Here is a 14378-nt window from a genome sequence, read left to right on the forward strand (position 1 = left end):
GGTAATGCTGGGATCCTTGATAAACTTTATAAGACTAGTAGATCTAGTCTTTGGATACCAGGTGTTTCTGTTCAGATTTATAACACTGGAAGCTCGGACATGCATGGTATTCCTGGTGACACTGTTATTCCTTGTATCCCTGATAAAGACGGAGCACTGATAACCTTGTTAGCTGAGTGTCCACGGTAATTCTGATAGTTCTGTTAGCCCTGATAACACTGATGACCCTGGAAACACAATTCTACCCTCAGTGGAGGCAGAGAAATGTGATCGGTAGCTTTAACCTAATTTTGCCCCTTACACTGTGTGGGCTAACAGTTTTAACCTTATTCACATGCTTATCTCAGCTGTAGAGCCAGCAGAAGAGCCCCATCGGAGAAGACAGATAAAACATCAGTATGATAAATGTATCATGGCCACTTAAGCACGGCTTAACAAATCGAGTTAGTCTGAAGAAGAGGGCCGTCTGGACCACCACAAGCTTTTAGCCTCTCCCAGAAGGATTGTCTGCATAAAGATTCAAAGTCCTGCATTAACGGTTGACATCGGCCATATCATTGTTAGCATCAATGTTAACTGTATTCAGTTGTTATTATAGATGTTTCTGGAAATAACACATTTTGGAGCAATTCATGAGCCCCTTTTCTCATTTATTTTGTTTGTAATGTATATGAGTCAAGCCAACTTTCTGGAAAGTAGTCAGATGTCCATTTTGATTGTCAAATCTGTATCATATCGTCAGGAAAATGTCCTTTTGTCACTCTATGTTCTGAACTTCTTAAACTTTTTACCTGCCAAAATCTCAGTTGATCATTCCTTAAATAAATACTTTATTGTTTTTTTTAAAGAAAGAATTAAGTGAACCTTTGAGTTGATGGGCTAGTACAGCCTCATTCACATACTGCTGGCTGGATTTGTGGTGGCTTTGGGGCTGCAGTTGCCACGAGCAGCTTCGTACTCAGGACTCCATCAGTGGACAGTGGATAGATTTTAACCAGCCGGACTTCTTGCAAAAACTATGATGAATTTATTGGTTGCACAATTGCACTATTTGTCCATATAGTACACAATAATAGAAGGGATTTATTTATAATCGCACTATCCATTATCACCCAGATGAGGATGGATTCCCTTTTGAGCCTGGTTCCTCTCAAGGTTTCTTCCTCATATCATCTCGGGGAGTTTTTCCTCACCACCGTCGCCACTGGCTTGCTCATTAGGGATAAATTCACAGTGATAAATTCAAATATTTACAATATATTTTTGTGAATCCATTTATTTCTGTAGAGCTGCTTTGTGACAATGTCCATTGTTAAAAGCGCTATACAAATAAAATTGAATTGAATTGAATTGGATTCTGTTCGTTATTATTTAGAAATGTGAAGAGAATAATAGTAAAGGAGCAGGAAAACTGTTGTCGTAACAGTTAGTAGTCTTTTCTCGCTACAATTTAATGACTTTATCACCTTAAAAAAAGAGTCGTTAAGTGAAGGAATGTTCCGCATCGTCTGTTTTCTCGCTCTAGATGAATAGCGCTGCGTGCAAATGGTTGCTGAATTATTGAAAACGAGTCACTCGGCTGAACTTAATGTAATTATCTTGATGTCGTCGTTGCAGGGCAAAGTCTTGACAACGAGAGAGGTTGGATTCTTTCCAAGCGACGCTGTGAAGCCTTGCCCCTGTGTGAGTGCGACTTCTTAATTGTTTAAGTCAGTAAGCGTGTAACACTGTCTGTAGTCTACACACGAACCTAGATACAGATCAAAACACGTTATATCAATATGTGTATATTCATTTGTGTGCACATTATTATATTTACATCTCTCTTTTTCTTTCTCTAAACATGCTGTCATTTTTTTTTTCAGGCAAGACCTATTGATTACTCTTCTCAGGCCTGGTGAGTCTGAACAGCCAGGTCTTATATTGCAGTGATTGTTTTTTTGTACCTTTTCTATGTCTTCTGTACGTCATGGCCGTGACCTTTGACCCCTGTGTGACTCTGGGCAGGTTTGCAGGTGGCATGCTGCGAGTGCAGGCAGAGGCGACGCTCCTGAACAGGCAGAACAGCACGTACCTGGTGAGGCATCGAGGGCACGACAGCAACGAGTACGCCATCAGCATCAAGTGAGTCAACATGATTTACACTTCTAGTGTGTGTGCGAGTGTGCGTGTGTGTGTGTGCGTGTGTGTGTGAGCAGCGTAACAACGATGATGCAGTGCGAGACTGCGAGGGAGTTTTACTAACAAAACATAAGCATAAGGCTTCCTTGAACAAATACAATTTCCAGGACTTTTTCGTCATATGATGTTTGCATAAGGGTGTATGTGTGTGTGTGTGTGTGTGTGTGTGTGAGAGAGAGAGAGAGAGAGAGAGAGAGAGAAAGGGAGAGAGAGAGATTGCCTTGAAAAACACTTTTTTAGTATTGTTTCACTTCTAGAAAAAAAACATTTGGTGTCAAAAGTTTTTAGTTTTGCACTGGAGCTATAAGGCTAATGTCGCTAACAAGTAATAGAAGCTTCTAGCCTCCAGTTTAGCATCGTGTTTAAGACGTAGCAAGTTTAAGATTTCAGTGCTGGTTGGTAATGTTCTGTTTGAATAAAGTGGAAGAGTCAGCAAGTGTAACCAGCCTTTCAACTGATTCTCAACAACATGTCACCATTTCATGCGCTCTCTTTTACTTCCACTTTATTTGCATCATCCTGTTATTAATGATAAACTGTACTATAGACTATATTCCCTGCTGCGCTAATCAGATATTAACTGCACATTACCTTCGTGTCGGGTTTAAATATGTGATATGCTGTGTATATATTATATTACTGCTGTCTTCATTTACCACTAATCACACACTTCTACTTTTTATGAAGTTTGTTCTCGAATCAGACAGAAGGGATTAATCTTCTGTAACAGAACAGCTCTGACGCTAGTTCCGGCTGAAACATAAATGATTTCTAGATTAAGTCACTCATTTTAATACGTTATTGTTTCTATACTAACAGCTCATACACAGGGACTTGGATGGGAAACGCTTCATATAATCTATATAGTCTAATAATAAAAAAGGATTTTAAAAAACATGTTATTTAACAATGAAAGTGTCTAATTATTGATATAGAAATAGAATTGATTAGAAACAGCTTTATTGGCCGACACACAAGGGATTTGTTTCTGGCTTACAGGTGCTTCTGGTCCACACAGTGAGGTACAACATATAATATAGAAATATATTGAAGTAGAAAAAATAGGAAAAAAGGAGATAAAAAAAAAATAGGACCTTTAAAAAAAAAATAAAACTCAATATAGCCAATAGACAGTATTATATATGTCCAAGAGGTATGTTTAAAAAAAAAAAAAAAAAAAAAAAAAAAAACAGATGTGCAAAGGTATCAGTTAACTTGTTAACTTGAAGAGAGAGAAAAATGGGAGGCTGGTGAAGGAACGACTGTTTATAGCTGCTGATATAATGGAACTTGTTTTGTGGCCTTTCCGCAACGTTAAATGTAACTATAAACGGTTAAAAGCGTGATGTAGCATTAATGCATTAATGAATAATGTAAAAATTGTAGTTGCTGCCAAATTGCTGTGTTTAAGAGAAATGCTGTTAGAAGCAAATCATCACCACACCACTACAGCGTGGATCATTTTCCTGTAACAGTGCATCCTGATGGGTGTTATTCCTTAAATTCAACCACAACATGTCATTTTGTGTTTTATTTTTTTATTTTTATCTCCATTTTATTCTTATTTTAATTGACTGTGTAGTTATCTAGTGTTTGATCTAAGATATTTCCACATTACAGGTTTAACAACGATGTGAAACACATCAAGATCTTAACCAGAGACGGCTACTTCCAGATCGCAGAGAACAGGAGGTTCAGGAGCATCATGGTGAGTGGAAATACTCCGCGACACAACAACGAACAAACACTTTCGCGTCCTCTTACACTATAATGCTAATTCTCGAACCGAATTCCAGCTCTCCTCACTTATATATAATCGATATCAGGAGATCAGGTGTTGGTCATTAAGAGAAAATATTTAACACGTTTAATGATTTTGATAGTTTTATATAGCTTATAGCTATATATAGCTTCATTTTATGTAGCTGTCAGTAGTGGACTGTACGGCTAAATAACGGATTAAAAAACATTGATATGGTGAAGTTTTCTATGAGGAGACTTTTATGGAAGGAGTCTCCAGTGTCAGTGCTTTGTAACAGTCAGAGGTAAAGCTTCTTCAGCACAGAGGAGTTTACGCTTTTTTTGCAGTTTCTCGGTAACATGACAAGCTGCTTGCTTCACGGATGTTCGGCGAGATCCTGTAATTGATTATTTTCCTATAACAGCACACCCTGAACGTTTTATTCCTTACATAAACAAGTCATTAATAAATAACTGCATGAACTGTGAAACAAGTGCACAGTTAAGAGTGAGTGATTAGCGCCCCCTAGTGCCTTACATTGTGTTTTTCACAGTGTTTTTTTAATGATATTAAATTAATAGATGTAAACATCCATGTGATTTCCACTAATACTGACAAATCTGTGAACAGGACAAGTTTAAAATTCATATATATAGTATGTGAGCAGGACTTTTTAGAAAGCTGGCTCACCCTTAATGTGAAAAAATGGATTGTTAAATAATAATAGTCTTTTTAGTAAAGACTTTATGCAGGAATATTGAATATTATATTAAGTTTTCATTATATTGTCTGTATTATTGTACATTTTATGCCGCCGTTATTGCCTCATCTGTTTTCCTTTTAAGAGGCTTCACAGAGGCGGCCTTCTAACGTCGTTATGTCATGCGCAGAGCGAGCTGCTTTTGTCATTTACTTCTGAAAGCACTTTTAGATTTGATTTCACAAATGCCATTTAAAGAGCATTATTAGATTGCGAATGAGGCCGTCTTATCGAATTTGCTCATTTTTGTTCTAAGTGCTATTTATTTTTTTCCGAGCTGAAAGTCTAGGCCCCACTACTGAGAGCTGGTTTTATTTCAACAGTAATCAAGGGCTGTGTCCTAAACGCCAACGCTCACTTACTGAGATACTTTGATGAGTAGCGGTCATTAAGTTAAATTAAAAGAATACAATATATATTTTAAACAAACAAAAATAGTAGACTCTGACTTTTGGACCCTAGTGTAAATGTGTGTATGTGTGTGTGTGTGTGTGTGTGTGTGTGTGTGTAGGAGCTGATTGAGTACTATAAGCATCACTCCCTAAAGGAGGGCTTCAGGACACTCGATACAACACTGCAGTTTGCCTACAGAGAGCCAGAGAACGGAGGTAGCAGTGAGTACACACTTCTCTCATACACTTCCCCTACACACTTCCCCTACACACTTCCCCTACACACTTCCCCTACACACAAGCTCACCTGTCACCACCGCCGCCATGTTTCCATTTAGAGCAATAAGAAAAGAAAACGATCTCCATCACTGAATCCCTTTATTAATATTTATTGTGAGCCATATTCAGCGACTTCCCGGCTTCCTAAACGTACGTCACTGGGAAAGTTACGCATATTCAGAGTCGTGTTACACACCTGCTTAAGTCGATGTTTTGTGGATAGCAGTGTGTATTGTGCTGCTGTCACAGGAGGACATTGTTATTATTAATGCTAGCACAGTTATACTGGTGTTTAATAGGAGAAATCTCGAACGTAAGTGATAATGACAAGGGCACTTCTTTTCTCACTCACATCATATGAATGAGAAATCCACTGTAGAAGTAGTGGAAATGGTGATGCAAATGCTGGACTCAAAGTCCCAGAATGCAATGCAGCTATATGACACAGCAGCTCAGCTAGTTAGCAGTCTGTGTAAATGAACGTTGAAGCTTTGGAAGGTGATGTGCTGGATGGACTGAAGGACTAAAGCTCTGCTGCATCGTTCTCTTTTCGTAGAAACGAAGCAAAGGGTAAATCCCACTGCACCACTATCAGCAGGGCATTGTGGGTAATGTAGGATACTGTTAACAAAAGTGAAAATAGAAAGAAGTTTGTCAATGAAAGAAGTTTAAACAAAACAAAAATAAACTTTTTTTAGGTGCACGTGTCACTGCTTTGGCTTTACTGCTTCGCATTTCAATTTTGCTTCTCATCGTCTCTCTCTTTCTCTCTCTCTCTCTCTCTCTGTCTCTCTCGCTCGCTCTCTCTTTCTCTCTCTGTCTCTCTCTCTCTCTCTCTCTCTGTCTCTCTCGCTCGCTCTCTCTCTCTCATTCTCTCTTTGTCTCTCTCTCTCTCTCTGCCTCTTTTTCTCTTTATCTCTCTGCCTCTCTCTCTCTCTCTCTCTCTCTCTCTCTCTCAGCTCCATTGCTGTGCACTCTTTCTTTAGTTTCTCCTGCGGGCTGCAGCTTCGTGCCCCCCTCCTCCGCCCCCTTCTGGTCAGGTAGTGTTACTGCTTCATTTCTGCCTCCATCTGCTCCTCGTTCTGCACCCCTCCATCCTACAGTGTGTGTGTGTGTGTATGTGTGTGTGTGTGTGTCTGAGTGTGACGACAGCAGGCCTGTCTGGTCATGTCTGGTGCTCTAACACACCTGCCTCTGCAAACAAACACACATGATATCAATACCAAATACAGCTGATTACACACTGTTAGAGTACTAGGAGTTTATAAACTTTTGAAGTTCAGTGATGAAATGTTTTAAAATTCAATTCCAACTACCAGCTGATGTCATAATGGAGGGTACAGCCCCTGACCAATCAGCAGCTTCGCTTTGAACCAGCTGACTCCATTGTTATTCACAGAATTCCAGATTTTTATAAAGTTTTGCTGATTTTCTTCGTATTCGTGCGTATATTAATAAACATCATTCGGCTATAAATGACCAAGCATGTTCACAACTCATTTACGTTTAGCCACGCCCACAAAACTCATAAAAGGCAAAGCTCACAGAGAGCTGAAAATGACAAAACAGTGAAAGAGTGGCTCCTAAATGTGATGTGTGCTAAATCTTCCAGTAGTGCAGCTCAGCCACTGCAGCGCATCAGCTAGCATAGACACACACTAACTCTTCCTGCTCGTTTGATCGGGCGCCATTACTTTGTCCTAATTGAATAACTGAATTTACGGAATAAATGAGGCATGATGCATTCCAGTATTGTGACACAATGTTTTTGCCCTAGCATGCACACACACACAAACACACACACACATACACACAGTCTTTGAGCCTAACTGCACTGAAAGTGTGTGTAAAGCGTGTGTGTCATTTTTCTCCCTTTCTTTCCTCCCTCTTGTGCTCAGTGAGAAATGGTTCGCAGTGTGAAATGCGATTAGCCCGGAGAATAAAAGTGCCTCGCTCTCTCAACGCTTCTGAATCTGTAATCAAAACAGCCACAGCTCTGATTGGACTCGGCCCAGATTCACCAGAATCACTCGTGTGGAGTGGAAACACAGCGGCGGGCCATCACACACACACACACACACACACACACACACTCAAACTGATTAGAAGCTCCTCAGGGAGGTGCAGTTATCCACACACACACTCTGAGGTGGAAAAGTCAGCGTAAAGATAAATAGCGATTTGAAACAGATTCGTTTGGAATAAGTGATGATCTAGCGTAACACTAGTGTTCCAGTCTTTCCATGGCTGTGTCCCAAACCACTGGTGTCCTACTTAGTGGCCTTACGAAAGTCATTTATTGAAAGATGCAAAATCTACTTAATCAAGATTTCATGAAGATTTTCAGGTCTGATAACTTCAGAATGTTCCAGAATATTCAGTGTCCACTAAGTGTTTTATTCCCTAGTTTCTAGTGTCCACTAGTTTTCAGTGTCCCCTAGACTCTAGTGTCTCAAATTTTTGGTGTCCACTAGTCTCCAGTGCAGCCTAGTTTTCAATGTCCTCTAGTTTCCACTGTCCACTAGTTTTCAGTGTGCCCTATTTTTTAGTTTCCCCTAGTTATTAGTGTCACTTAGTCTCCAGTTTCCCCCAGTCTCAAGTGTCCCCCAGTCTCAAGTGTCCCATTGTACCCTAGGTTTCAGTGTTCTCCAGTTTCCACTGTCCACTAGTTTTCAGTGTCCCCTAGTTATTAGTGTCACTTAGTCTCCAGTGTCCAGAGTCTCCAGTTTCCCCTAGTCTGAACTGTCCCTTAGTCTCAAGTGTCCCTTCGTTTTCAGTCCCCTAGTTTCCAATGTCCCCTAGTTTTCACTGTCCACAAATTTCCAGTGTCCACCATTTTTAGTGTCTCCTAGTTCCCAGTGTCTCAGTACCCAATAGTGTTCAGTGTCCCAGAGTTCGCAGTGTCCCGTTGTTTCATCGTTTCCTAGTTTTCTATTTTTTTCAGTGTTCCCTAGTCTCCAATATTTACTACACTCCAGTGTCTCCTCAGTTTCCAGTGTCCCCTAGTCTCAAATGTCCACTTGTCCAGTGTCCCTTCACTTCCTGTCCCTAGTTTCCAATCTCTCAGACTTTTCACTGTCCACTAGTTTTCTTTGTTTCCTAGTCTCCAGTGTCCCCTAGTCTCAAATGTCCACTAGTCTACAGTGTCCCTTTGTTTCCTGTCCCTAGTGCCCAGTGTCTCAGCCCGGTCCAGTGTTTTTATAGTGGTTCATAGTTCTCTTGTTTGTACTGTATTCTAGTGTTTAAAGTCCCCTAGTTCTCTTACAATCTTACATTTTCCCTGTTTCCTAATTTCGAAGTGTCCTCTCGTGTCCTCTCTCATGTCCCCTACTATTCTTGTCCCCTTGATTTTCCCTATTTTCCATATATACATAAGTACAGTATGAAAGTTTCTTTCTGTCTGTCTCTGTGTGTCTCATCATCATAGTCATCATCATGGCCCTGTGTTTCTTCCTCTTGTTTCCACGGTAACCAGTGTAAACATTGACGTGAGTCTCTCCATTCTGTCTGTCTGTCTCCGTCTCAGTGTTGACTCCGAAGGTGATTGGTGTGGCCATCGCTCGGTACGATTTCAGTTCTCGGGACATGAGGGAGCTGTCGCTGCAGGAAGGGGACATAGTGAGGATCTACAGCAAGTCCACAACTAACGGCTGGTGGAGGGGCGAGGTCAACGGCCGGGTGAGTGTGTGTGTGTGTAGAGAGAGAGAGTGTGTGCCTTTACCTGGTATTGATCTGTAGGGAAGTCTGTAATTATCACATTAATCACTGGTTCAATATAACAAAATGGCTTCCAGCAGCTCATAGAATAGCACTTGATCCAGCACATCCTATTACATTGCATTTTATTTTTTATATATTGTGCTCTGACATTTACTCGCACACACAACCTAATGAAGTCACAAGATACTAAATCAAGGTCATGAAATTGTAATGTGTGTGCAGGATGTAGGCAATTTTATCATGCTTTTAATTCACTATTTTGATTTGTCGAATTAATAAAATAATGCCAGTGTTTCTGAATATAGCCCATAGTCATTAAAGTGTGTTTAGTAACAATGATAACATAGTGATAATATTAATAATTATAATATTATAATAAAAATCTCTCTCTCTCTCTTTCTCCGTGTGTGTGTGTGTGTGTGTGTGTGTGTGTGTGTGTGTGTGTGTGTGTGTGTTGATCAGGTGGGCTGGTTTCCCTCCACATACGTAGAAGAAGGAGAGGAGTGAAAAACAGACCAACAGAAGGAAGTAAAAAGGACATTTTTATGTTTACATGCTGAACTGGACTGAACCATGAACTCGTCCTGTTTTAACACAAGTCTGAAAGGCGTCTCGAAGTGTCTCAGCAGGGACACTCAGCACTTACCCAGAATCCTCTGCTGTCAGCAAAGCAGTCACCAGTGAAGGTGTTTGTGTGTGTGTGTGTGTTTGTGTGTGTGTGTGATTGTGAATGTGTGTGTTACTGTGAATGATGGGAGGAAGTAAGAACCCCCACAGGCATGTATGTGACTGTGTGTGTGTGTGTGTGTGTGTGTGTGTGTATGTATCTTTGACATTGTCACTAATCAGCTGGATTTATTGTGTGGATGTTTGTGTTTTCTTGTCCTCCGTTGTAGCTGCTTATCTTGTAAGGACATGTTTATCTGATTTGAGAGACAGAGAGCGAGCTGACAGATCCACACACACATACACACACACACACACACACACTGTGACTCTCACCTCTAGATAGTGCATCCGCTGCATTTTTAATCCAGTATCCCGATAGTAAATGATTGACAGCCCACACTCCCTGCTCTTATCTGACCCACTTTCCAGCCACCAGAACCTCCAGCCAGTCCATTTCAGCCCAAAACTGAAATACAGCTTTCGAATAAATTAATATCTTTTTTCGGCATCAGTTTTCACAGTCATGTTACAGACGAGATTAAGAACGCGAAGGATCATAAAAGGAGTTTTGCAGATATTTTTTGCGCGTAAAACAACAAAGCGGTCTCATTTGTTCAGTAATTTGATCACAGTTTTGCGTCTCAGAGCATGGCTGTAGTGTGGAGTTGATGCCACTAGATGGCAGCAGCATTAATGGATTAATAAATTGTCTCGCATTCCACGATCACATCACTATCCAGTACCAGCCTTTAAAGACGCTTCCTCTTTTTAGTTTCTCCCAGTAGCCTTGTACGCTAAATCCTCATTCTGCTACAATACAGACCTCAGGCTTTAACCTCCTGCCGAGCAGGTAGAGACTTTACAGCTCAGCTCCGCTCTCTGTCTACATGGACCACCAGTGTGAAAGGAGAGTCTAATCTAAAGAGTAGATCACACATTCCAGAACATTCCAGAACACCAATTTAACAACCTTCTAGAACCTTCTAGGACACTGACCCATAGGACAATCCAGAACACATCCAATTTAACAACCTCTTAAACCAACCAATCTGGAACATCCCAGATAACCAACCCATTCTAGAACCTCTACAATACAGTCTCATTCTGGAACATCCCAGATAACCAACCCATTCTAGAACCTCTACAATACAGACTCATTCTGGAACATCCCAGATAACCAACCCATTCTAGAACCTCTACAATACAGACTCATTCTGGAACATCCCAGATAACCAACCCATTCTAGAACCTCTATAATATAAACTCATGCTAGAACATCTCAGAACACCAAATGCATTCTAGAACATTATAGAACACCAAACCCATCCTGAAATATACCTACTAACCAAGATATTCTAGAAGGGTCAAGAACATTCTAGAATCCTAAAACATTAAATTGATCTTTAATATACCAGAACGCCAACCCATGCTAGAACCTCTATAACACAGACTCATTCTAGAACTGTTGGGATACCCAACTCATTCTAGATCATTCATGAACAGCGATCTGTTCTAAACCATTTATCCTAAAACCTTCCAAAACACCTACTAGATCTTAGACAATCCAGCACACTGACCCATCTTACAACATTTTAAAACAAAACGTTTTAAACTCGTTCCAGAACATGCTACAACACCAAACCTATTCTATAATACAGTAGAGCGCTGAACCCATTCCAACCACCAACTTAACAACAGCCTTGTAGAAGCTTCTAGAGCACTGACCTGACGGCTATTCCAGAACATATCCCATTTCTGAACCTCTATAAACTCTTACTCATCCTGGAACGTCCCATATAACCAACCCATTCCCAGATAACCAACCCATTCCCAGATAACCAACCCATTCGCAGATAACCAAACCCAGTCCCAGATAACCAACCCATTCCCATATAACCAACCCATTCCCAGATAACCAACCCATTCCCATATAACCAACCCATTCCCAGATAACCAACCCATTCCCAGATAACCAACCCATTCGCAGATAACCAACCCTTTCTAAAGAATTCAAAAACATCAATCCATTCTTAAGTAAAATGAAATATCCTAAAATCCTGTTCCATCCCAAAACAATCCTAATCACTGACTTGATCGTAATCATTCCAGCACACTGAACCATTCCTACAACATTCCAGACCATGCCAGAACTCCAAATCCAAACTCTTTCTCTTTCTCCTCCTGTGGTTAAAAAACTGTGTTACTTCATCTGCCATCACCTCGATATCCCCGAGAGCTGAGAGTTTAATTAACAGAAACAGGAGAATGCATCCTGATTGGTTAATCCTGTTTCTCACTCACACAGCCAATAACATAAGCTAAAACATGTGTTCGTTAAATACAAAGGAATCATAATGATGCATTCGTTGTCCTTTTATAAACATCATTATAGCACACAAATGTTATTTGACACATATATAATAATCTGCGCTGTATGTTTGTTACGCTAGCCATCCATTTGGACTGTCCTTCTCTCCTCAGCTACGCTTCTGATGAACTGTGATAAGAGTTATCTCACATCTACCCACAATTCCATGCTTCTATATGTCAGTGTGTCATTTCAGACATGTCAGTGCATGGATCTTTTTTCACTCTTTCTCTCTGTACTTGTGTGACCTTCCCACTGTGTGATGATGGTTAGCAGAGACTGAAGAAATCCTCCCACGAGTCAATAACACACTTTTGTGTGGAACGGTTGAATAGATAAACGTTATGTAGTCTTTCCCGTGTTCAATGCCGCATGTTTTTTTTTTTCCTTGTGTAATTGTACATTTGTAATCTTTCGACCAACCTGTTAGAGCCACTAACAGCACCAGAAAGCTGTATATGTCTATAAAGGACCGTCAATATTCCATTGGTACTCTTGCGTCTGTTGTTCACTGAAGCCAAAGATCTGTGTGTGTGTGTGTGTGTGTGTATGCATTTGTGTATATGTGAGCCACAGTGGCCTGTGCAATCCCGAAATACTGCTGTGTAATACTGTACATATGTAGATAATGCACAATAAAATTATATTGCTTGTTTTTAATTTAATGCTTGCTTCTTGTCTCCACTGCTGGGGTTTTTAATCATTTCAGCCATCTTAGATGCAGGAAGGAAAGAGATCTATCAGGGTTTTTCTGCTCTAACACCTTCAGTGAGACCAAGATTTGGATCAGGAGTGTTAAACAACTAAGAATGATTTATTACTTAAATAATATCTGCTCAGTGGTGGTCCATTGAGGGTTCAGAAAAGGGGGGCCAATACTTTAGGCAGTGCAACACATGACCAATGAGTGGAAATTAGGTGTATGTAGTAACGTGGGCACTGCTTCTATATGAATAAATATATGATAAATAAGAAATAAAATGTTCCCATGTTCCCATAAAACTCCATGTTGTGCTGTTACAGGAAAATAATCAATAGCACGGTGGTGTGATGAAGCGGAGCTACTGCTCCCACGCTGATGTTAATTATTTGCCAATAACAGCACGGCCTGAAGTATTTTATTTCTCTTCGCAATTTGCCAAAAAATTACAATTTTATTAAAGAACAACACATCATACGTTTTGTCCATTTATAGTTACCTTTAATGTTGTGGAAGCAGCTATAAACAGTTGTTCCTTCACCACCTTTTTTTTTTCTTTCTCTCTGGAAGTTAATAAGCCTAAAAAAATGCAGCTTGTCATGTTACTGAGAAGTGCAGACACCAGAGACGGGGACGGTCTCCTTACAGAAACCTTCACCATATCAACCATGACGTGTTTTTGAATCCGTTTCTGTAGACTGCCCACCGTACAAGTCCTTCTGAATGAGCTGTTACTATAGAAACGATAACGTATCAGAACACACACATTGATATAAACCTGCACTACTGTCAGAGCTGCTTATAGGAAATGAATCAACACCTTCTGACCAATCAGAATCGGGAATAGAAAAAAATGTAATTGTTGGCAAATTGTGGAAAATGTTGTGAAAAAAGGAATGAAACCACTACAAAACATAAAAACAGACTAGGTTTAAATAAAAGTGATGTGAACATGGTCACAGCTACATGCCCCTCCCCTTATTATACCTCCGTATAATTCGTTTAGCCAGAGAATATAAAGTTGAGGGAAAAGATCAATTAGCCAAGAGACTGGAGAAAACTGGATAATTCAGCTACAGAAATATGTTTGTATGAAGTAAGATCTACAGAATGAACAAATGAACATGTCTGAAGTGAAGATATGTATGTGTGATAGTTAAAGTGGCTGAGGGAGCACACAATAAAAGATAAAAAAAAAACTCAAACCAAAAGACACCTTGGAAGGGCTTTTGAACTGACAGGAAATTGAAGTAAAGCTCTTCTCACGTGCACTTTTCTCCATCTCCTGGTTTCTGCACTGAAACAGTTTCAGTGCAGCGTCATTTTTGGTTCCATTTATTAAAAAGAATACATCGATATTTTTTTAGACAGAGTATGAGTACATGTTTTTCAGTACTCGTCGATACTGATACCAAAAGAGTAACCTGCTTAGTATTAATAAACCAGGGGCAGCATGGAACGGTTTATTTAGTTTTGTTTATGTTGTTATGTAGCTGCTGTCATATGCAGCTAGCATTCAACTCCTACTTTAATTATTGTGCTGGATTTATTAGTTAGGACTCTTCCAG

General features: G+C 40.0%; 1 protein-coding gene across 2 annotated transcripts in view; it reads left to right on the top strand.

The window, feature by feature from the left end:
• LOC113547552 (guanine nucleotide exchange factor VAV3) overlaps window positions 1-12770 on the top strand; it is a 98667-nt gene extending 85897 nt beyond the window's left edge. Inside the window, exons 21-27 of one of the 2 annotated variants that reach the window (XM_034307726.2) lie at window positions 1618-1683; window positions 1866-1897; window positions 2008-2124; window positions 3802-3889; window positions 5194-5290; window positions 8880-9031; window positions 9536-12770. In XM_034307726.2, coding sequence (XP_034163617.1) covers window positions 1618-1683; window positions 1866-1897; window positions 2008-2124; window positions 3802-3889; window positions 5194-5290; window positions 8880-9031; window positions 9536-9580 — 597 coding nt within the window. In that variant the 3' untranslated portion in view covers window positions 9581-12770. Of the gene's footprint in view, window positions 1-1617; window positions 1684-1865; window positions 1898-2007; window positions 2125-3801; window positions 3890-5193; window positions 5297-8879; window positions 9032-9535 lie in introns of both variants that reach the window. The other variant, XM_034307725.2, reaches the window with a different exon arrangement.
• The last annotated feature ends 1608 nt before the right edge of the window (window positions 12771-14378 follow it).

The sequence above is a fragment of the Pangasianodon hypophthalmus genome, chromosome 1 (genome assembly GCF_027358585.1).
Source record: "Pangasianodon hypophthalmus isolate fPanHyp1 chromosome 1, fPanHyp1.pri, whole genome shotgun sequence".
NCBI lineage: Eukaryota > Metazoa > Chordata > Actinopteri > Siluriformes > Pangasiidae > Pangasianodon > Pangasianodon hypophthalmus.